The sequence below is a fragment of the Myotis nattereri genome (assembly GCF_964212035.1).
Source record: "Myotis nattereri genome assembly, chromosome: 14".
NCBI classification, from domain to species: Eukaryota; Metazoa; Chordata; class Mammalia; order Chiroptera; family Vespertilionidae; genus Myotis; species Myotis nattereri.
Window position 1 is genome coordinate 35,398,833 of NC_138089.1, and position 25,269 is coordinate 35,424,101.

Below are 25,269 nucleotides of genomic sequence, written 5' to 3' on the forward strand. Positions count from 1 at the left end.
GAAAAATAACTAAGCCCAAAGTTAGCAGAGGAAAGGAAATAGCAAAGATCAGAGCAGAATTAAATGAAACAGAGACTAAAAACACAATACAAAAGATGAATAAAATTAAGAGCTGGTTTTTGAAAAGATACAATGATGATCGTTTAATTGTCATTGACTCTTCAAGAAAAAAAAGAGTGGACTCAAATAAAATCAGAAATGAAGACATGTTACAACTGATACCACAGAAATATGAAGGATCATAAGGGACTATGAACAATCATATGCCAACAAATTGGACAACACAGAAGAAATGAATCAATCCAAGAAACATACAACCTACCAAAACTTAATCATGAAAATAAAAAATCTAGTCCTGGATGCTGTTGCTCAGTGGTTAGAGCATCAGACCACCCACCAAAGGGTCATGGGTTTGATTTTCATTCAAAGGTGTATGCCTGGGTTGCAGATTTGATGCCCGGCCTGCCAGGGTGCGTGCAGGAGGAACCAACCAACTTGTGTCTCTCACATCAATGGTTCCCTGTCTCTCTCCCATCCTGCTCCCTTCCTTCTTACCTCCCTACCACTCTTTCTAAAATCAATGGAAAAATATTCTCGGGTGAGGATTAACAACAACAAAGAAATAAAAAATCTAAATAGACCAACTGCTAGTAGGGAGCTTAAATCAGTAATTAAAAACCTCCCAACAGCTCTAGCTGGTTTGGTTCAGTGGGTAGAGCGTTGGCCTGCAGACTGAAGGGTCCCCAGTTCGATGCCGGTCAAGGGCACATGTCTGGATTGCCGGCTGGATCCCCAGTAGGGGGCATACAGGAGGCAGCCTATCAAGGATTCTCTCTCATCATTGATGTTTCTATCTCTCTCTCCCTTTATAAAATCAATAAAAATATATTTAAAACAAAACAAAAAACCTTCCAACAAATAAAAGTCCAGGACCAGATAGCTTCACTAATGAATTATACCAAACATTTCAAGAATTAATACCAATCCTTCTAAAACTCTTCAAAAAATAGAAGACAGAACATATCCAACTCATTTTATGAAGCCAACATTACCTGATAGCAAAACTGGACAAGGACACCACCAGAAAAGAAAATTACGGGCCGATATTTCTGATGAACACAGATGCAAAAATCTTCAACAACAAAATATTAGCTGGATTCAATAATACATTAAAAGGATCATATGGCCCATCTGGTGCAGCTCTGTTGGTTGTGTGTCATCTCATGTTACCAGAAGTCACTGGTTTGATTCCTGGTCAGGGCACATGCTTGGCTTGTGTGCTCTATCCCTAGTAGAGGGCGTACATGAGGCAACCTATCAATGTTTCTCTCTCTCTCTCTCTCTCTCTCTCTCCCCTCCTCCCTCTCCCCCCCCCCCCAATCCCTTCCTCTCTCTGAAATCAATTAAAACATTTTTTTAAAAAGGATCATACACCATGATTAAGGGATTTATTCCAGGGATGCAAAGATGGTACAACATCTTACAAATCAATGTGATATACCACATTAATAAATGAAGGATAAAAGTCATATGATCATCTCAACAGTTGCAGAAAAAGCATTTGACAAAATTCAACATTCATTATGATAAAAACTCTCAAAATGTGGGTATAGAGGGAATGTACCTTAACACAATAAAGGCCATCCATATATGATGAACCCACAGCTAACACCATACGCAATGATGAAAAAGCTGAAAGCTTTTCCTCTAAGATCAGGAACAAAATAAAGACGTCACTCTCACCACTTTTATTCAACACAGTATTGGAAGTTCTAGCCAGAGCAAGTAGGCAAGGAACAAAAAAGCATCCAAATCAGAAAAGAAGTAAAACTCACTATTTGCAGATGACATGATATTATATATAGAAAACCTAAATATCAAAAAGCTGTCAGAACTAATAAATTCAGTAAAATTATAGGTTACAAAATCAATATGCAAAAACTAACTGCATTTCATGTGTAAATAACGACTTATAAGGGAAATTAGGAAAAGAACCCCATTTACAATTGCATCAAAAAGAATAAAGTGCCTAAAATAAATTCTACACTAAAAACTACCAAGGCATTAATGCAAGAAATTGAAGAGGATACAATGAAATGGAAAGATATTCAGTGCTCATGGGTTGGAGAATTTTCTTAAAATGTCCATACTACCCAAGGCAATCTACAGATACAATGCAATCCCTATCAAAATTCCAATGGCATTTTCACAGAAATAGTACAAACAATTCTAAAATGTGTATGGAACCAGAGAAGACCCTGAATACCAAAATAATCTTGAGAAAAAAGACCCCTCCAAATAAAGCCAGAGGCATAACATACCCTATTTCAAAGCTGTAGTAATCAAAACAGTATGGTATTGGCATAAAACAAACAGATTAATGGAATAGAGAGCCCAGAAATAAACCCACATGTAGGTGGTCAATTAACTGATGACAAAGAAGCCAAGAATAAACATTGGGGAAAGAACAGTCTCTTCCATAAATTGTGTTGGGAAAACTGGACAGTCACATGCAAAAGGATGAAACTGGGTCATTATCTTACACCTTACACAAACCCCAACTCAAAGTAGATTACAGACTTCAGTGCAAGGCCTGACCCCTACAACTCTTAGAAGAAAACATAGTGGGTAATCTCCTTCACATCCGTCTTACAATTATGTTTTGGATTTAACACCAAAAGCAAAGGTAACAGCAACACGAGTGAGGCTACATCAAACTAAAAAAAACTTCTGCCCAGCAAAGGAAACTGTCAACAAAATGAAAAGCAACCTAGCAAATGGAAGAAGATATCTGCAAATCATTTATCTAATAAGGGGTTAACATCCAAAATATACAGGGTGAGGCAAAGGTATGGAAAATAACACAATAACAAATAATAATACAAGATCAAACCCTGTTTAGGGTACTCACAATTGTAAACCTACTTTTGCCCCACCCTGTATAAACAACTCATACAATCAATAGCGAGATAACAATCTTATTAAAAAATAGGCAGAGGATCTGCATAAACATTTTTCCAAAGAAGACATACACAGAATTAAAGGGAAGGGGGGGGTGGGGGGCTGGAAAAAAGAAGACATACAGATGGTCAGCAGGCACATGAGAAGGTGTCATCAGGGAAATGCAAATCAAAACCACAATGAGGTAGCCCCTCCCATCTCTTAGAATGGCCATTATAAAAAGAGACAATAAATAACAAATGTTGGTGAGAATGTCGAGAAACGGGAACCTTTGTGCACTGTTGGTGGAAATATAAATTAGTGCAGCCACTATGGAAACCAGTATGGAGGTTCCTCAAAAAATTAAAAATAGAACTACCATATGATCCAGCAATTTAACTTCTGGGTATTTGTCCAAAAGAAACAAAAACACTAACTTTAATAGATAGCTACACCCCACGTTCATTGCAGCATTATTTGCAACATCACTATATGAAAACAACCCGAGTTTCCATCGAGAATGAATAAAGAGAATATGACTGATAGGCACAGACAGACAGACAGACACACACACACACACACACACGAATATTATTCTGCCAAGAAAAGGAGGAAATCTTGCCATTTGTGACAACATGGATGGACCTTGAGGGCATTATTCTAAGTGAAATCGTTCAGACAGAACTCGACAAATACTATGTAATCTCAGTTATATGTGGAAGTAAACAAAGAAGCCCGAGCTCGACGGTACAGAGAACAGATTGGCGGTTGCCTGAGGCAGAGGGTGGTGGGGGTGGGCGAAATGGGTGGAAGTGGTCAAAACTTTTCCAACTTCCCGCTATAAAAGAAGTCCTGGGGTGTACTGTACAGCATGGTGACTACAGTTAATACTGTTTGTATATCTGGAAGTTACCAAGAGGTGAGATCTCACACGTTCTCATCACAAGGAAGCTGCAGCTGAATGTGGTGGCGGGTGATTTCTTTCTCCACGTCTGCTATGGGAGCTCTAGCTCCTCAGCTTCATCACCCGTTGGCCACCACGGAGCCCCAGTTCCAGTCAAATCCAAGCAAGGAAGCTCTTAGACTTAGAGCCTTAAGAGCCAATACTTCAAATCCAGAATCTCTAGTAAGGGCACCCGTTGTCAGTGAGTTCGGTTCCACCTTGTTATATCCTGTTCTTGCCCTAACGCCCACACCGTCCCCAGGTTCCTGCCGGGCCTGTGGGAACAGCTTACATTTCCCCTTTGCTGTCACTCTGCCCATACGTGGCAACAAAGGAGTTCTTGAGAATGAGCATCTCTCTGCGAGGCAACCCGTCTCCAGTTAGTGGGCCTCCTCAGCTGGCACAGGAGGGCACATTATGTGCCTGGGCCCGGGAGGCCCAGACTTCTGGTTCGAAGACTCTCAGTTTAGCCTGAGTCCAACCAGATGCCGCCCTCCCAAGCTCCCCGGCCCCACCCTTCCCCATCGATAAATTTCACATGAGAAACTTAAGGTTGTGGATTCAGCTGGTCACCCTGCAACCGCATCGTTCAGTGCTGTTCGGTTTTCAGCAGCGTCTGCCCCCCTGGCCCCCTGAAGCGGTGCCGGCAGAGCGGCCTGTGACCTGGGCCGAGAGTGTAGGGACCCGAGTTGGTCATTTCTCCGTAAGCAGCCCGGTGCCCGGGGAACCGGCCCCACGCTAGTCCGCGCCCACATCAGCACTGCCGCACGAGCCACGTGAAACCCAGGTCCCAGGCCCGAGGCATTGGCTGCAGGAGACCCTGCATCGGAGCAGAGGCGGCCGCTGCGTGGTAATGCCACCCTGTCATCATGCCGTTTCCCACCAGCAAGGAGCTCAGAGGCACCACCAAACCAATCCCCCAGGTCCAACCTTCCAGGGTTTGTCTCCTGAGACCATTCCTGGTACCATTTCATCAGCCAGCAGCATTCAGTCAAGAAACCAATTAAACCAGTAGTTTAAACAGAAAAAAAACAGTAATATAAACAATGATTAGTAAGAAAGCGGTTAACTACTGAGAAGGGTGAGAGCGTCCACGAGAGGAAGAGCAGCAGCAGCCTCAGAAAGCACCCACTCCCCTCCAGCACCTAGAAACTGAAGCCTCTCCAGGCGGAGCCCTAGCCCGGGAGGGGAGAGCATGGCTGGCCACCCAGCCTGCCAGGGGCAGGGAAGCTCGCTGGAAGGTGTGGGCTGCGGTACCTGGAGGGCCTGAGCCACAGTCCACCCTGAGGCTGCCCAGGTGACATCTCAGGCCCCTCAGTCCACGTGCTCACCTGCGCCGAGAACCGCAAGGCCTGGGCTCTTGCCAATCCTACGGTGTTCCTCCGGCGCCCTCTGCCGGCGGAGGGGAGACGTGCACGGGGCCCGGAGCTGCCCAGTCACCCCACCCAGGGCCGCTCTGGACACGAAAATCAGTTCATGACCGGCACTTCACTCAGTCGCAGAAATGTGGGAAAGCAGCCTGGTACATTCAGAACGTGGAAAATTCTACAAACCAAACGACCAGGTTTCTTCAACAACAAAACGGTAAGAATGAAGTGGGGGAACTACCAGGACAAAAAAGACGAAATGCAATGGGTCGTCCTTGTCTGGATTATGTTGTAAACAAACAAACAAAAACCAAGCCAAAGCCCAACTGTAAAGCACCACGAGAAATGAGAGCACTGTGAACACCCAGAGGATACTCGATATTAAGGAAATGCCCGCTTGGTAATGGCGTTATGGCTGAGTGCCCCCAGGTGAAATGTTTGCGGATGCAGGAAGGCTGGGGTTCGCTTCTCAATAACCCGGGGAACGGGTGTTTACTGGTAAAACATGGGCGGCCACAAGCAGGTCATTGTTCAAGCCGGGTTCTGGGTTCTGGACTAATGTATTTGAAATGTCCATCCTAAGACATCCACAAAAACCCCTCCCCCAGCCACAAAAATAAAGTCCCACTCACCTCAACAGGAGGGGCTGTACGTGCCGGGCCGAGAGGGAGGTGGGGAGCCGGTCCGAGGGCGGCCACACCGGCTCCGGGACGGATTACGCCGAAGGGCAGCTTTCCAGTCGGATTCCGAGAAGCGCGTTTCCTACGCTCCTTCTCTCCCTTAAATCTGCGAGGCCAGGAGCAAAGCCTCCTGGGTAAGCACGTGCTGGAGCGCACACACCTGGGGGGGATCCTGGCTCCCTGCTAGCAGCGTGGAGACCCGGGCAGGCTACTCAGCCTCTAGTTTCCACCTTGAAGGGATTACATGAGTAACATGTGTTACCTGTTTAGGAGCGTGCCCGGCCCATGGTTAAACACTGAGTGATTTTTAGAAATCTCAACAAATTCTACTTAACACTCTTGACAGAATGGAGCTAAGGTTTTAAAAAGGAGAGACGGGAGAAAAGATGTCAGTGAAGAACAAAGGAATATAGTGGAAGCTTGCAGCCTTTCACCCCCATCACCAAGGAGTTCCCTACTTCCATGTTTTATTCCGTCTCTGATTAAAAGCATAAATTTGAACTGTAAAATCAGAGAAGCCCAGGAAGAAAACCACAATAGTCCCAGCAAGTTAAAGCCTAAGACGAGCCCCCGAGGATTCCTCGCGGGCCCATTAGAAAGGATGCTTCGGTGCAACCCACCCGACCCTTAACAGGGAGCAGCTGGTGAGTGAACCACACCGGCTCTGCGATCCAGTTCCCAAGGCGAGCAGCTGCTGAGCTCATCTCCGGAACGTTAGTTATGGTTCATTCCCACAGTCACCAGGGAGAACTACACCCAGAGGTGGTAACTGGGCAATATAAAGGGCCAATTAAGAGTAGCCAGGGGTGGTGTAAGGCAATGTCCATTTACAGTGAGTGAGTTCTGGAATGGCCAGACTCAATGTCAAGACACAAGTCAAACAGAATAAAATTATTGTATAGAGAAGGAAAACCGAAATAGTTACAGGAATTATATTGATGGTGAGGTAGTTGTCTAAGAAATGACAGAGGAAATATTAAAATCAGTTCTTACACTGATATTGAACTGTAAAAAAAAGGTGTACATAAAAATCAAAATAACTTCAGCATTTCAGCTTATAGGTCTCTCCCAATTTCGGTATTCATTTCCCTCCATTTAACATATCCAAGCGTGCGTTTAGAAGTATGATCATCCTTTCTGGGCTAAGAATACAATTGAAAGGATTTCCTACATACTAGAACTAGCCCTGTGAGTGTTGTAACTCCTTACTAGGTCACTTGTCATAACCCAGTGGTTCCCAAACTTTGCTGGGAATTAACTAGGGAATTTTTTTTTTTTTTTTAATCCTTGTGTTCAGGTCACATCCCATATTAATGCAATCAGAATGTCTAGGGATGGGAGTTAGGCCTCAGTATTTTCTTTAATCTTTTAATTAAATGTAGAGAAACATTAATTTGTTGTTCCACTTATTTGCATGTGCCCTGACCGGGGATCAAACCTGCAACCTGGGCGTACTGGGACAACACTCTAACCAACTGAGCTACTTGGCCAGGGAGGCCTCATTAATTTTTAAAAGACCTCCAGATTATTCCAAAATACAGCCATTTGAAAACCAGGGAAGTAACCAGTTGAACTGCCCCACTTCTCATGAAGAAAATTGCTCATACATGATAAAAACTTTAGCTGCAGTCTTTTAAAGGGATGGTATACTATCTAAACTTTAGATTTAAAAAGGAAGAGAGTCTCTGTCCTTAACACCCTTAACGCCCAGAGGTGGTAATAATTGAGTTGCCATACACTAACATTTGAAACAAGTTTTATACTATTTTTGTAAATCTTGACTCCCCGTACCACAATAATTTAAAAATCAAAGTTTTCCCAGGGGAGGGAGTAAAATCATCCAGAGTTAAGTGATGACAGAAAATTACTGCCAGATACTTTGTCAGAACAAGGCAAGAAAAGGTCAAATACACTGGTTCAAAAGAGAATACCTTCGGAGTTGGGGTCAAATTGCTCAGGTCTAAAGCAAAACAAAATGTCTTTCAGAAGACCATGTTTCTGACGTCACTGCAAATTTAGAATGTCACACTAAATATTTGTTGACTCTGCTACCATTTTTAACAAGTGACTGCCTCCTACAGTTACTAACCCAACTCCATTACCAAAAACGACGTGAAATATATTTTCTCTAGGTTATAAATTTAGAGACTACAATTTAGACTAAATCCCAAAATTTAAAATGGCTGCTCACTGACAAACCCATAAGCTTCTCAAAGAACAAGGTCTCAGATTGTCAGTCTACACAGTCAAGGCCGCAGATTCCCTGGCCAGGGTTTGAGATAACACACTTTAATACAGTAACGAAGACAAAAGCACATTTCGATGCTTTCTCTCTGGAAAGAATGTTCATCACAGCTTGGCAGCCACTTTCATCCCAGGCCTCCTTTTCCGAGATCAGACGAGATCGGGCGCGTTCAGGGTGGTATGGCCGTAGCCCAGGCCTCCTTTTAACATTATCCAAACATAGTTCCCTCCGGAGAGGACAGTATTACCACCCTCCTACAGCAGGCGCATGCCATTCAGTCCCCATTTTCACAGACAGGGCTCATGGGTTACGAATAAAAACTATCAGACTCCAAAATCCAGTCACTTTTTATTGACTTTGTTAATGTTACAAGAGTTCTTGCACTGCCAAACCATGCCTGAGAATTCAAAGAAAGAAATGGTACAATGGACATTCTCTCCACCCATCATACAGCATATTAAAACTTGATTCATGTGCATTTTGACAATTTCACGATCTTTTAAAAAGTTGTAACAAGAGTTGGTTTTAAATCTCCTGCAGGTCTTCAGTTTTCTGGTACAGGAAGCCATTAAATAAGTTCCACATACCCATCCAGTTCATTCCTCAGTAACATAACCCTCAACAAAATTCTGCTGGAAAAAAACGCATACTTTTCAGGGAAAATATGTGGCTCAAGGTCCAAGAGATTTGTTAAGATTTTTGGTTCCCAAATGAAGTCTTCAGTTTAACCAAGAATCCCTTATTTCTCGCTTAATCATCCAACCTCTCCTAGGTCTGCTCAGCAACTCGCCCAAACACATCCGAAGGCAGGCATCCCAGCCCACCACCTCAGAGAACACCAACATTATTGCCCAGGAATGGTTGGCAGTACTATCAGGAGATCTGGAACCCCCCCAGGAGTCCGATTCCTGTGTTGACACTTTTATCAAGACTAAACTCCCACAGAAATATGCCCCCGTATCAGGATAGTTTTATTCACCCGCTTGCTTCACTCTTGCCAGTAGCAAGTCTGCAACTCCCCCCATTTGGCAAAGGGATTTATTACAGAGAAACCAGACTCTGCATCAAGTGGTCACACACCACTCCGACATATTTCTATTGAACCAAAGATACAAAACTAGGAAATTATCAAACTCTCATTAGATGGAAAGAAACTTTTCAGTAAACCTGGCTATCTTCCTGAAGTCCCTTTTCAGGACTAAAAATGACTGAATAGTTTAGGCTGTAATTATTAAAACAGAAGTGCTACATCGCCTGTGGTTTGCCCCTGATTTTAAATGAACAGCATAAAGACACACCAGAGGGTTGGTAACAGAGCTACCCCGGGACAATCTACAGAATGTCCAGTAACTTAAAAATTTGGGCACAAATATATCTGAAATTGTCAAAGACTATGCAAGGTCCATGAAACCTAAGTGGGTTTTAGGTTGAGGTTCTGCTCATGTTGCTTTGAATTTGTAAGAATGGGTCAGTGGATCCCTTGGCCTGAGCAGAAACCATCCTCTTTCCACTGCAGTTAACTTTACAATTAGACCTGATTCGAGGAGGCTTAGCAGCACCTGAAGTAGAGCCCCCTGCACCCACTGCCCTTTCAATCAAAGGCTATTTGGTTCCCCTCTAGGGGTTGGCAATTTCACAATTCTAATGAATATTTCAGGTCACTTACTTAACCAAGCAATATGCTCTGTCAAATAACTTCTTCCAAGTTAAAGCAAAAAAGGCCTTAATGTGGAACATAGAGAAAGCACTACCCCAATGAAAAATTACCGAAAGAAACAAGATTATTCCCTCCCATGCCCCTCCCCACTTGGCATACCCAAGTTTCGTTGAATTTGTGGTTACCTCAGAATACAACTCAAAGTTTAAATTAGAAATCCCAGCCCTACAGAGCATCTGAACACATCAGTTCTTTTGAGAGCGGCACGTTCCAGGAGGTCTAACAGCCACAGCCCACTACAGAGCGCATTCCTGGAGGGTGGGGCACAGGACAGGTCAGTTAAGGTCACTTAAATCTTCATCTTTTACAGCAGATCAGAAGCCAGACGCTGACTCTCTGCAGGATTTCTGATAGGAATCCAGTAGAGCTGGTAAGTTCCATATCGCCACTTAAGAGCTGTCACGTTCCAATCCAGAAGTTGTGATCCACATGAGTCCACATGAGTGCAGCAAATCTGAGGTAGTCAACCTTACAAAGGCTCAGAATCTGAACATAAAAAGATTTTGAAATGACCACTGGCTGCCGTTTTTTGTGGGTTTGGTTTTTTTGTATTTGCAGAGTAATTATTATGATAGAACACTGCTGAATCTAGTTCACACATTTATAACAATGAAAATCCTCCCAAATTCAATATACATAGAGCAATTGTGACACTTGAAACTTCCATAGTGCGATAGGGCCGGTCACTTATATCGAGGGGTCTGCATCAGTTGCTGTCGCTCCAGCAGAGATCAGATGACGCATGGCTGTTCATGGTGGTTAGCGGTGGTCTAGTTACCTTGGAAGGGGTAGCAAAGACCATTCCTTAATTGTACTGTGTGTGGCTGTTTGTTTGATTTTCAAGCACAGTGTACTGGTTGTCTAGCTGAAGTTTAAGGGCCTGGTTTTTTGAAACCTCATCCCTACCTCTAGTTTTGTGTCTTACTACTTCAAAGCTCTTCTCCATTTCTTTATCCCTAAGGGAAAATAAACGTAATCAGTAAATATTTCTTGAGGTTTTTAAAAAAATATTCTTGAGTTAAAAAAAAAAAAAAAAAAAAAAAGCCACCCCTTACAGGAATCTTGAGGGAGAGACAGGAGAGGAAAATGAGTCTATAAAATCCTTATCAAACCATTTTTAAGGCTTCAATTGAACATAAAACATAAAACACTGCAACTGAAGCTCCATGGCCCCATTTCCTGTGGCAGCAAATCTACTGTAGTGTTCAGTACTGTTAACTGCAAATCTATTTTGGGACCAACTTGAAGACCACTGGAAAGTTAAAAACTCTGTGATAGCATGGTGATTCCTTCTAAGACTCACTTTTACTGTTAGCAAATAATAGGCAATACAGCTCTCTTTCCTTATGCATAAGTAAGAGTACCAATTTTCTCACTCAGTCAAGTTCTCATTATTCAATGACTTCTCCTCACTTCTACTTCATGGGAGTGGATCAGATAAGGACGAGTGTGCCGAATCAGTGCCCCTCATTTTGTAGGACAGGGCAGAGGAGCAAGTCCAAGTGGAGCTTTAAACTCAAGCCAGCTGTGGTCTCAAAGAGGCAAAACGGCTGGGATTTACTTTAAAAGTCACCCCCCCAAAACAATTATATCCAGCTGATATCATTTAACTTCTTCCCACTTTATTTAATTTTTAAAATTCATGGCCCTAAACAAGATGTGGATGTGCCATATGTGGTCATTTAACTCCAGGTAGCATTCATTTTAAGTACCTGCTGAAATAAGATTTTAATATTAGATTTATAAATGCCAACGTCTTCCATCTACTCACATTTACTGGGAATATAACAAAATAGTCCTCTTTCATGTCCAGCCTGCATATTATAGGAAATTAGCCAGTAATAATGTACTTGTAAAGAATTGTAATTTGTGAGAATGACACGGCAGCTTAGTCAAAGCTACAGAACATAAAACAGGGATAAGAGGAACTTCTGCAGACAAAGTTTGTCTTTGGTGCACCTTCCCATCTCCCGCTCCAGGGCACATAGGTCCCACCCTAAATTCTCAGCTGCCTGTCTGATGCAGCTTAGAATTTACCAGTTAAGAGCATCCCTTCCTCATGGGCTTTTATATCTCCTCCATCCATCCCACTCCACACCAAGGGAAGGGTCCCAAAAACACAATGTGGGAATGACTTACTTTCGGCTTTCTGCATGCTTGGCAGTGGACTGCAGGGATGGGAACTGTGTGTCACTGTATATTTCTGGTGGTCCTTGTGGAGTTTTCCTTGTTGTGGTTAGCCTGGCTCCAGGAGGCCTATACACACCACTAGTCATTGCCGGTTCTGGGGTTTCTGTAACTAACATTTCGTAACAGTTTAGAGAAAATATTCAAATGCTTGGCATTTTAATAAACTAGTCCTGTAAAGGAGAACTTTAGTTTCTCCTCTGATTAGAGGGGACGCCATGGGAGGTTTACAAACAGCCTAGGACATGCTCTGCCATATCTGAAAAGATCACACTTGCTGCTGTTAGACCAGATAAGAAACTATTTCATTAATTCATATAACAAAACAACAGTTCAAAGCCAGGGAGTAGCTGTGGAACTGCTGAGAACTAGTCATATAAAGAGTGAGTTTATTTTGCAAGTAAGCCCAGAAGAATTTATGGATACATTAGATTTAGGTTTGGAGCAAGAGAAAGGCTTTGTCAAAGGCGACTGCAAAGTTTGTGCTAAGTGACGGAAAGAACAGCGCTGAGGAAGAGCTGTGGGTGCAGCATATACGTGAGCTCAGTTGGACATGCTGAGAGTGAGATGCTAGTAGGCCGTTAAGATAAACATGTCTGGAATTCAGCAGAGCTCTGGGTTAAGATGTGAATTTGCAGGTCACTAGCATATAGAGCAGTGGTTCTCAACCTCGGCTGCACAATAGAATCACCGGGGAATCTTTTTAAAATCCTGATTTCTGGGCCTCATCCTCCGGAAATTCTGTTTCTTTGTTACTAATGTTGTGGCCCAGAAATCAGGATTTTAAAAAGATTCCCAGGTGATTCTATTGTGCAGCCCAGGTTGAGAACCACTGATATAGAGAGACTGCCAAGAGAGACTGAACCAACCAACGAGGAGGCAGAATTCAGTGTCCTGGAAACCAACAGAAGAGCGTGTTTCAATAGGGTGATCAACTGTGGCAAATGTTGCTGCTGGGACAAATCAGATGAGGACTGAGACTTGGGCAATGGGTTTAGCAATGCAGCAAGCAGTAGGGATCACTACAGATACAGTTCCAAAAATAAAAAGTTAAATGGAGAAACACACATAGCAAAATGCCAGAACAGATACAAAAATACTGACATGTTAGTTATCTGTGACCTCTGGAAGTAAGATTTGGGGTGATTTGTTTTTGTTTATATTGGTCTATATAGAATAATGGGTATATATTAAAGCAGTGATTTCAATCAGTGTGCCACAAGAATTTTTAAAACATGAATACCTGACTATTTAGTCAGGGACACTGACCTCTTTGACAACCAACCAACCACAACAATAGCCACATGGTATGAGTCAGATAGGCAAAAAATATACTTTTCAGTGTCAGAATTTTAGTGATTATTTTATTTTATGTGTGCCACGAGTTGAAAAAGGTTGAAAATCACTGTATTCAAGCATCGTTTCTCAAACTTCCTTTTCATTATTGCCCTCCTAACCACCACTGCCTCCCTCCCCCAGAAATGTTAATACCACAAATACACACTGTACATCTGTTTACATGCTTTGGCCCTCTGATGGGTCACAAAACCCCTGTAAGATCTAAGGTTTCGCCCTAGCCAAGTAGCTCAGATTGTTAGAGCATCGTTTCAATATGCCATGGTTGTAGGTTCAATCCCCCAATCAGGGCACATACAAGAATCAACTAATAAATGCAAAAATAAGTGGAACAACAAATCGATGCCTCTCTCCCTCCCTCCCTCTTAAAAAACAAAACAAAAACCAACAATAAAATTAATATAAAAACAGCTGGGCTGGCTGTGGCTCATTGGTTGAGCGTCAACCTATGAACCAGGAAGTCATGGTTCAATTCCTTGTTGGGGCACATGCCCAGATTGTGGGCTCGATCCACAGTGTGGGGCATGCAGGAGGCAGCCGATCCCATCAAGGATGTTTCTCTCTCTCCCTCCTCCTTTCCTCTCTGAAAATAATATTAAAAAAATAAAGTAATAAAAACAAAAATGAACAAAATTATCTTTAAAAATCATACAAAAATTCTAAGATTTCATTACTCCCCCCTGGGAGTGATAAAATCTGCCCCTGTGAGAATTCATGCTTCAAGTTAGTAAAATGGGGAATGGGGAAAAAAAAAGACAAACAGGTGAAACACAGGTAGCCAATATTCCTTAGTTAACTGTCTAAAATTGAAATGCTTAAATATCTAAATTTGGCAAGTTAGTTTACATAAAAATTTAACAAGCCTACAGAAAAGCCTGTATCTTAACTTACAAATTCCTGTGAATGTGAAAGTCTTTAAGCCTCCTTCCCAGGAATGGAAAGGAACCCTAATAACCCCTCCACAAACATGCATTTAGTTGAAAGCTGACCGCATATAAAATTATACATAGACATTTTCATGAAAATGAAATATTAAAATTACCAACTACTGGAGCAGGAGGTGCTTGTACTGGAGCTGTTTTATTCCAGGGACCTGAAGATTTTTCTACACCACCACCACCACCTCCACCTTCTTCCCAATTATCACCTGGATCTTCTCTTTTTTCACTATCGTCTTCTTCCTTTTCACTATTGAAAAAGCAAGTGAATTCAATTACACCAGGAAAACTGTTAGTCCAAATTTTTAGTTCTATCAATGCTGGTTTTGTGTGGCCCTGGAGAAGTCACTTAGGCTCTACAAAGTACATTATTTGTTTAAAAGATAGAAAAATAGGGGATTTTACTTATTTACATAGTAGGTCTTCCACTTGATTTCATGCTGAAAGAAGTTTAGAAAACCACATGGCCTGATAGTGTGCACTTCCCTTTTGCGAACTTCCTATACTCAAAAACATTTAGAAATACTTAACACACCGATATGCTAGGCCATGACAACCTGCATGATTATATATAGCAGCCCCAAGAAAGAGCAGAACGCCAGCTATTGGCTCAAGTAACGGAGGAAGGACGGGTGACTGGCTTATCTAACCTGAAATGCAGAGGAAAGGGCAACTTGAAGGATTCAAGGTACAGTTACTAGATTTTTCTAGAACCAAAGTATACAACCAGGCATTTATGGTAAGCATATTTCTAGGGGTGGAATGAATGGTTTTTGAAAGTTGTATAGTTTCATTTGCTAATCTGTTCGTACATGTTACAAAATACTCTCAAAATACAAGAGATCCTCAGTGGAACTCAGCATCCTAGAGTGCCTGCAGATTTTTTTAATGCCATTTAAAAATTCTTGAATTGACTTGAGCCAGAAATCTGTGACTTCTCCAAGGTTTCTTTGATTATTTCTCCTTTGGCTAGATTACTTATTTTACATAAACCTGAATGTTCCAAAAGATCAAGCACATATCTTGCTTCTCTAACTGCCAAATCAACCTTCCTTTCTGCAACTCTTGCCCTTGCTGATGGTGCACCTGGCACAGACCACCATCCTTTTCCCTGAATTCTCTCCCATGCCAATGGTGGTTTTCCCTAGGTCTTCCGTTTATTAATCTCCATTATTTGGACCACTCTTTTCCCTATTAAAAAAAAACATAGCTGGCCCTAGCCGGTTTGGCTCAGTGGATAGAGTGTCAGCCTGTGAACTGAAGGGTCCCAGGTTCAATTCTGGTCAAGGGCATGTGCCTTGGTTGCAGGCACATCCCCAGTGGGGGGTGTACAGGAGGCGGCTGATCAATGTTTCTCTCTCATCGATGTTTCTAGCTCTCTGTCCCTCTCCCTTCCTCTCTGTAAAAAGTCAATAAAATATATTAAAAATAATAATAATTTAAAAACAAAACATGGCTGTTGTCTAAATTTCTGACCCTTGGCCTTCCATCCTTTTAGATGCTTTCACCCTTTGATATCTGATCCAAGATCACGGCTCTAACAATGTACAGATGACTCCCACGCTGACTGACTGACCTTCAAAAATCTCGGCCTCTCTTGACTTTTGTACAAGAACATCTAAGGGTGCTCTCCTTCCATTTCTTTTAAAACAAGACAAGTTCTGGCTATAAAACAATTTTCTTGTATATCTATTGCACTCCTTTAAAGACACTTATGAACTGTCTACCAACTGGAGGTGATTCTAGAACTCAGGCTTAGGCTGGCAATCACGAAGGGGAGAAGGGAACAAACGAACTGTATCTTCAATCTACATTTAGAGCAGGATTTTACTTAAGATATGGCCAAGTGACGCTTCAGTTTTCCTTTTCGTTAACAAAGAATCCTATGAATCCATTTAAAATGTTACACCTAGCCCTGGCTGGTTTGCTCAGTGGATAGAGCGTCAGCCTGCGAACTGAAAGGTCCCAGGTTCGATTCCAGTTAAGGGCACATGCCTGGGTTACAGGCTCGATCCCCAGTAGGGGGCATCCAGAAGGCAGCCAATCAATGATTCTCTCATCATTGATGTGTGTCTCTCTCTCCCTCTCCCTTCCTCTCTGAAAACAATAAAAAATTGAAAAAATTTTAAAAAATAAAATGTTACGCCTGTACTAACAGGGAAGTAATATTCATGTCATAACTTACTAAAATAAAACTTATACATACACTTAAAATAGAAAGACATCCAGAATGACCTTTAAAATGTTAAAAGTAGCCAGCCAGCGTGGCTCAATGGGTGTTGACCTACGAACCAGGAGGTCACAGTTTGATTCCCGGTCAGGGCACATGCCTGGGTTGCAGGCTCGATCCCGTGTGGGGCATGCAGGAGGCTGCCGATCAATGATTCTCTCTCATCATTGATGTTTCTATATCTCTCTCCCTCTCCCTTCCTCTCTGAAATCAATAATAAATAAATAAAAATAATAAAAAGCATATTGTTTTTCTTGTTTGGTCTGACAGATTACTGGGAGTCCCAAGTAAAAACAAATTCTTTTATGTCTAGTATTTATCACCTCTTTACCCTCTGAGAAAAGTGAAGAAATAATCATAGAATCTAAAATTACTTCTAGATGATAATCTTATTAAAAAAATAAGAGTGATGTTTAATTAGACTGCATATCTATAATGGGCACAAAAGGAAAACCTAGTATTTTGGCTTCTTAAGATTCTGAAGTATTAGCTAAGCTAAACATTGGAAATTGTCAAGACCCTTCATCCAACAGAGGGAGATGCTAAGAGTCTTGCCAAAATGCCACAGTACAAACGGCAGGGTAGAAATTATTTAAATATCCTATTTTTTTAAATATTTACATATTTCAGAAAATGTCCAATCTCCAAATACCAAAGCCAGAACAAGATCCATGTTGCAAACACAATTAGGCTAAAATTCTGTGTCTGACCCACATATAACATATTATCTTCCCATCAGCTAAATCTGATGATTTTAAACACTATGATATTATTGTTATTTCAGTATCGCAATTCACAAAGTATACTGTCTTAAATATGCATGTCTATAAGGCACTATTGTGGGGTAGGGGAGAATGATGGTGCTAGAAAAGGAGCATTTACTGAATATCTACTATGCCAGGCAGCCTTCTCCCAACTTTACAAAGTTAAATCGGAAACACAAAGCAGGGAGAAAACCCATTGTACATGAGGAAACGGATACCCAGCACATTTAAATACATTTTCCAGGGCTACAAAGTAGCAGAGCCAAGCCAATGGGACTCCAGAGGGCATATGCTTTCAGGTCGTCTCTTATTTCATTTTATCCTCTTTACAGTTCTAAGGCAGTGCACAGAAATTCTTTGAGATTAGAGGAATTCACTTTCTTTAATAAGGTTGTTCAGGATTATACATCCTACAGCAGTATATTTATAAAGAACAGAACGGCCAAAACCGGTTTGGCTCAGTGGATAGAGCGTCGGCCTGCGGACTGAAAGGTCCCAGGTTCAATTCCGGTCAAGGGCATGTACCTTGGCTGCGGGCACATCCCCAGTGGGGGGTGTGCAGGAGGCAGCTGATCGATGTTTCTCTCTCATCGATGTTTCTGGCTCTCTGTCTCTCTCCCCTCCTCTCTGTAAAAAATCAATAAAATATATATTAAAAAAAATTAAAAAAAAAAAAAAAAAAGAACAGAACGTTCTTACCTCCTTATCTCAAAGGACATTACATGAGAATTTGTGTCCTTAACGCCCCCCTTCCCCAACACTAGGGAGAAGCAGCTAAAACAAAATCCAGACATGACCGTGCTTTTGCTGGAATGCTGGCCATCTCCACTGGTTTGACACTATTATCCAGCAGCTGTTACAACAGTAAAACAGGGAGATAGCAATGGCCCCAGATATGCCTGGTGGCTTCAATGTCACTGCACCTCATGCAAGGACTTTCTCTACCTCTTCATGGTAGACTACGTGTCTCTCTCCTATACCCCACAGCACCCTGCATCAGTGAAATGATCTACTGGTGTTTAGTAGAGCAGGAGCTATTTTTACGACCACAATGTGTGGCACACATAGTAGTCACAAAAATTTGCTACAATAGATCTAGTTTGGATGCAGAAGCAATTTCTTCTCTTCAAAGGACAACTTAACCAGTCCTACCGAATGGGTTTAAACACTCAACATTTAGTAACCTCAAGTACTAAATGAAATATTTCATTCTCCTAAAGATCCATTTAAAAGATGGGAAAGGCCTCAGATCCTACTATCAACCAATAATCTAAGTTCAAGTGGTAGATCCCTTCAATCATCATCTCAATGGCTTCCCTCTCAAGAACTTATCTATAATGGCATGACTCTGAATAAAATCTATTTAGACAGAAAATTCGATACATGTCCTTATAATACTCTTGGTACTTAAATTTCAGGCTAGTTAGTAAATGTGAGCTAGGACATTAATACAGTATGTCTGTTGCTACTAAAATTTTCCTCCTTTCAAATGAACACTTTATCTATAGCTATAATAATGAAAGTGTAATATGCTAATTAGACCAGGCTTCGAGGGAAGCCAGTGCCGGCAGTCAGGGGAAGGCCTACTCTTGCATGAATTTCGTGCATCGGGCCTCTGATTGATGTGTGTGTGCGTGTGCGTGTGTGTGTGTGTGTGTGTGTGTATATATGTATATATATATATATATATATATATATATATATATATATATATATATATGCATGCAAAGTGTCCCCTCAAGAGTTCAACCAGAGTTTGATTGCTCGCTATGATGTGTGCTGACCACCAGGTGGTGGCGCAGAATGAAAGAAGGCCCTGGCCAGGCCTAGGGACCCTACCTGTGCAGGAATTTCTTGCACTGGACCTCTAGTCTTCAATAAAGGTCCAACTTGCTAACCTACTATGTAGTGTCAAGTACTTCAAGACTAAATCAATATCTGCAACTAACTGAAGATAAAGCAAATATGGCCAAAACGATTGGTAGCCCTAGCTGGTTTCGCTCTGTGGATAGAGCATTGGCTTGCGGACTGAAAAGTCACTGGTTCGACCCTGGTCAAGGGCACATGCCCAGGTTGTGGGCTTGATCCCCAGTAGGGGGTGTGCAGGAGGCACACAATCAATGATTCTCTCTCATCATTGATGTTTCTCTCTCTCCCTCTCCCTTCCTCTCTGAAATCAATAAAAATATATTTAAAAAAAAAAATTGCTGAACCGGTTTGGCTCAGTGGATAGAGCATTGGCCTGCGGACTGAAGGGTCCCAGGTTTGATTCCAGTCAAGGGCATGTACCTTGGTTGTGGGCACATCCCCAGTGGGGGGCGTGCAGGAGGCAGCTGATGGATCTTTCTCTCTCATCAATGTTTCTAGCTCTCTACCCCTCTCCCTTCCTTTCTGAAAAAAACATAAAAAAATGTATTAAAAAAAAAAAAAAGATTGATAGATGTAAGCAGTGTAAGGGTACTTTTTTTTACTATTTTGAAGTTTGTAATTTCCCAAAGCAAACAGTTGGAAGAAAAAAAGACTATAAGCTATAAGTTTCAAGATAAATATTTAACTGATCTCAGAGGAAGGGAGAGAGAAACAGCGATCTATTGCCTTGCACATGTGTTCAACTGGGGATCAAACCCGCCATCGTTTGGTGTACGGGATGATCTCTGACCAACTCAGCCACACAGACCAGGGCAAATTTCAAGATATTCTCAGTCAAATTCCAATGTTTCATTTTCCTTGTCCCATATTAAGATAGCAAGGCTGCCTCTCTCGTACGTTAAAAAGGTAACCCTGAACACTCAGAGGGATTTTTGTCTGCATGGTTATACTAACGCCAACCCGAACATGTCACTTTCTCCTATTAAGTCCACAGTGAACTAACTGGGGTCTGACGTGATTAGTCACGATAACCTTATGTGCCTTCACTACTCCTTCTCCTCTAATTTGAGTTTTATAAATCAGGTGCCTTGTGGTTAAACAGCAGAGAAAGTCCCAAGTGTAAATCATTCTATTTACTCACTTATCTTGATTAATATTAATCAAGTGGGTATTTTACAAACATCCTGTTCAAAGTCCTCAGAGCACGCTTGAGTAGTCGTCCCAGTATTGCAGGTAAGAACCAACATTAAAAAATAGCCCTGGCCAGTTTGGTTCAGTGGATAGAGCGTCAGCCTGCACACCAAAGAGTCCCCAGTTTGATTCTGGTCAAGGGCATGTACCTTGGCTGCAGGCTCCTCCCCAGCCTGGGCCCTGGTCGGGGCTCGTGCAGGAGCAACCAGAGGCAACCAATCGATGTGTTTCTCTCACATCGATGTTTCTCTGTTTTTCCCGCTCTCTTCCAATCTTCCTGAAAATCAATGAAAAAATATTCTTGGGTGAGGATTAACAAAAAAAGTAAATAGTGACTTGCCCAAGGTCACACACAAGCAGGAGTAAAATGCAAACTCAGGTTTGTCTTTCTCCTGAAGTCCATCTTTTTGCCATATTATCAACTCCATCCCATTGAAGAAATGTGTCTTTCCTTGGGGACCCTATCGAGTTCCATGGTCAAGAACATTTAATTTGCAGTTTATAAGGGTATTGAATATAAAGTGAAAGTCTTAGTCCCTGTTATTAAACTTCAGATGGCTTCTCACTCTCAAGCCTTCCCCAGGAGCTGTCAGATTTCCCTTTATTGAATGATTTATAAAAATGCAAATACAGACCCCAGACTCCATAGAGACTGAGGATCCACAAAAGCAGCTTCTTGAAGCAGATAGTTTTTTCAATGTTAATGGGTTAGAGGAAGACCTCTGGATGGCCACTTAGGGGCAGTGACTAGATGGTAAGAATAATGAAAAACACACAATATCAACACTGCTCTACTTCAGGTCAAACAGAACTTAAACGCTCATCCTAGATGAGATTTACTTATGCCCCCGGCAAAGGTGAAGGATGTAAGTACAGTGGAACCTCAGTTCTAGAACCTAATTTGTTCTGGCTGTTCAAGAAGCGATTTGTTAGAAAACCCAAATAATTTTTTCTCCCATTAAAAATAATGTAAATTGAATTAATCCATTCCAGACCCTCAAATGATTCCTTTTTAACCTTTCTTATGTACAGTACCTATCTAAGCTCAAGTATTGTTCTCACAACTTTCCTTTTCACTTTGCTGCTATCACTAACCTTCTTAGAACTTATGGAGACTTATTGTATGTATTGAATAATCGGCACGAAAGATTTGTCCCCTTGAGAACTGAAGCCTGAAATTTTGTTCAACAACCCAGGTTTGATTGTAATTTAAGGAATGTTTCACCATCTTGGGAGTAGCTGAAATGAAGACTAAAATAGCCTTGAATATGGATATGGGATATATACTCAATGACAAAAATAGGTGCAGTTTAAAATCCTCCATAATATAACAAAGTCAATGTCTAACATTAACTTGAAACATTTTTCCCTCTAAAATTGCTACTCTTGCTAAAGTTCAACATGAGCAAACACTATGCCTCCAGTCATTCAAGTCTCCTCCAAGAATATGCTGTCAGAAGAGGCAGACCAAGAGCCTTATTCCACATCGAAACAGGAACCCCACACACAGGCAGTTCCACACACCCAAACGGCTAAGGGAGAAAACTCCAGTCTAATCACTGCTACTTCACACCAAGACAGAAGAACCAAGAGTGGAGAAGCTGCAGTTCCTCAAAGTTCCCGTCATCAATCAGGTTTCACTTTGGTTAAGCTCAGGAAATGATGTGAAAGAAGCTAGGACATTAATACCTAACTGTGGTAGATATTCAACACATGTCAAAATTAGCCCTGGTTTTTGAATGAGTTAAGGCCATAAATATTACCATCTAGAGAGGTGAAAAGACATTTCTTTAAGGAAAATTATTTTCTCCACTGTGCCACGTGGTCACTGGCATCAATAATTGCAAACTTCAAACTGTGATTAAAGGGTTTTAAATCTTAAACCAATGGAAGCCTATATTCACTTGTTTTTCCTCCGTTTATTTACATGAATCTAAAAATAACCGCACAGGTTGGACTTAAAAAAAAGAAAACACATCTATTTTTTATTGATTTCAGAGAGGAAGAGGGAAAGATAGAAACATCAGTGATGAGAGAGAACCACTGACGGGTTGCCTCCTGCACGCCCCCCCCCACTGGAGAATGCATCTGCAACCTGGGCATGTGCCCTGACCTGGCATCGATCTGTGACCTCCTAGTTCATAGGTCAACACTCAATCACTGAGCCACTCTGGCCAAGCCAAAAAATATTTCTTAGTTTCAAATCTTCTAAAATTCAACCAATCCAATTTTTAAAAATTACTGTTTTCTTGCCCTGGCCAGTGTTTCTCAATGGTTAAAGCATCGGCCCAAGGGGTTCTATTCCCAGTCAACCTGGTTTGCAAGTTCTCTTCGTGGCCAGGTAGGGGTACGTGAGGGAGACAACTAATTGTTGTCTAACATCGATGTTTTGAACGTTTCTCTCTCTCTCTCTCTCTCTGTCTCTCTCGCTCCCTTCCACTCTCTCTAAAAATCAATGGAAAAAAATTCCTCTGGAGAGGATTAAAAAAAAATAAATTACTGTTTTCTTAAACTGTAAAAATAACATGTTTGATTCTGTTCCTAGGAAATTCTAGGGAAAGTTAATCTATAGCGTTAGGAGTGGTTATCCTTGCGGGGTGAAGGCACTGGCTACAAAGGGTTAGGAGGGGAGCTTCCTAATGTTCAGTTTTCTGATTCTGGTGCTGATTACACAGGTTGGTTCCACTGTGTGAATATAAAAAACCTGTACTTCCCTGTAAGAATGCTTCAATTACAAAAATACACATTCACCTGCTCATTGGAAAGGACCTGAAAACCATCCATGTTATTTTTTTAAAAAAATATATTTTATTGATTTTTTACAGATTGGAAGGGAGGAGAGGGATTGAGAGTTAGAAACATTGATGAGAAATATCCATTCAGCTGCTTCCTGCACACTTCCTACCGGTGTTGTGCCTGCAACCAAGGTACATGCCCTTAACCAGAATCGAACCCGGGGCCCTTCAGTCCGCAGGCCAACGCTCTAGCCACTGAGCCACACCGGTCAGGGCAATCCATGTTATTTTTGAAACACAAAGAAAAACTAAGTTCAACCCACCACTATTAAAAGAAATACTTTGGAAAAAAAAAAGTAAATACTTTGAAACCACAAAAATCAACTTTAGCTGTCTCAAATAAAAAAACCTACCCAGGGCTGGAAGTAGGCAAGCTCTCTCAGGATTTTGGAGCTGGCAGCTATTCCGATCAACATACAGAATGACTGCCATCACAGAGAGAAGGAATAGGCACCATCTATTAGAGCCCTAATTAGCATTATCTAAAGCGCAAGGCTACTAGGATGCTGTTTGGGGGCTGAAAGAAAAACCAGACATACACCCCCTATCCTAAGGGTGATCGGAACATATCTGTAACACGGCCATACCTTATTTGCATTGCCTGAACTCTGAGGCCGCTGTAATCCACCTCTTTCTGCTCAAATTCTTTCCACTCATCTTCATCCTGTAAAGCACATACCATTCGATCAATTAAAGCTATTCGTCAAAGGACCACTAAGGCAAAGACCGGACTATGGAAAGTGGATCACGTGGCTGGACCCTAAACGCATGGGCTCATTTTTCCGGCCACAGCCCTTGCTGGATCCCGAGGTCGACTGGGGCTGGAGGACGAACGTGCCCTTTCAACACTGTTACTTCCACCCGCTTCCTTTTACGCGAGCTGTTAACTGAAAACCCACCAGGAAAAGCCAAATGCGAAAGTCAACAGCGAGCCCACAACTTAGTGCCTCCCTCCAGGTCGCCGTGAGATTCTTTCCTCTCTCTTTCACCGGCTGAGAGACCACGTCATGCCAACGAGTTGCTACCCATGCGATCGTCAGAACATTCAGCTCCGACCGCGGGGCTGAAGCCCGAGCCCTAAATGGCTCGAGAGGACGTCACTCGACACATGCGGCTCTGTGCCGGGCGCCTCGGACCCAGACCCAGTGCCCCGGGAGGGAGGGTGCTGCTGCCTCGGTCCCGGCTCAAGCCAGGCGCCTCCGGGTGCAGAAGGGCGGACCGGGAGCGAGGTCGGGGGGGTCCCGCCGGCCCGACCGGAGAAGCCCACGTCACGTGGCCGGCCTCCGCGCCCGTCGGCCCCCGGGCCCCTCCCGGACGCTCCGCCAGCCAGGCGGGCGGGGGCAGGCACATGGGCGCCCGCGCGCGGCCCCGGCCCGAATCCCGGCCCCTCACCTTCGTCACGGCCTTGGTGGCGGCCCCAGGGCCCGCGGCCCCCGCGGTCCCGCCGTCGCCCGGCCGGGCCCCCACGCCCGCCCCACTGCCCGCCGCGCCCGCGGCTCCGCTGCTCCCGCCAGCTGCGCCCGTGGCGCCCGCGGCACTCGCTGCCCGGTTGCTTCGCTCCTTCTTCTTCTTCTTGTCCCTCTTGGCGAAGAAGTTGTCCAGGCTCCGCTCCTCCGTCTCGGCCATGGCCTTGGCCTCCTCGACCCGGATGGGTGGGGCCGGCGGCGGGCGCGGCCCGCGGGGCTCCGACCTCGGGGTCGACGCCGGCTCGGCGCTCAGGCTCCTGGGCGCGGCGACGCCTCAGCCCCGCGGGGTTGCCGAGGCGTGTGCGGCCGGGCAGGCGGCTCCCCCCCGCGAGCGGGCGGACGGTGGTACGGTCCGCCGGATGGATCGCGCGCTGCTACTGGCGCCCGAGCCCGCCGAGGCTGCCGCCGCCGCTGCCGCCGCGACCCCGGCGCAGGATGCCGCCCGCTCCGCAGTCGGAGGGGAAAAGGAACGCGCGGCCCGGAGCTCCGGCGTGAGGGCTAGACTAGCGGCGGCGCGTGCGGGAGGGCGCGCGCGCGCAGGCCCGGAGAGGAGGGGAGAAGGGGTGGGGAGGGGAGGGAGG

The 25,269-nt window shown here is 43.3% G+C and overlaps 1 protein-coding gene across 3 annotated transcripts; it reads right to left on the reverse strand.

Moving 5' to 3' along the window:
• Window positions 1-8,511: 8,511 nt before the first annotated feature.
• Window positions 8,512-24,975, reverse strand: CDV3 (CDV3 homolog). Of its 3 annotated transcripts, none has more exons than XM_081105510.1 (5): window positions 24,615-24,975; window positions 23,810-23,886; window positions 14,478-14,623; window positions 12,032-12,191; window positions 8,512-10,378 (listed from the first exon to the last, which is right to left on the reverse strand). In XM_081105510.1, the coding sequence occupies exons 1-5, from the start codon at window positions 24,846-24,848 to the stop codon at window positions 10,372-10,374; spliced, it is 624 nt and encodes a 207-aa protein (XP_080961636.1). In that variant the 5' UTR covers window positions 24,849-24,975; the 3' UTR covers window positions 8,512-10,371. The 3 variants fall into 3 exon arrangements, with proteins under 3 accessions (XP_080961636.1, XP_080961634.1, XP_080961635.1); XM_081105508.1 differs by having other exon boundaries at window positions 8,512-10,848; XM_081105509.1 differs by lacking the exon at window positions 8,512-10,378 and adding an exon at window positions 11,496-11,607.
• Window positions 24,976-25,269: the final 294 nt, after the last annotated feature.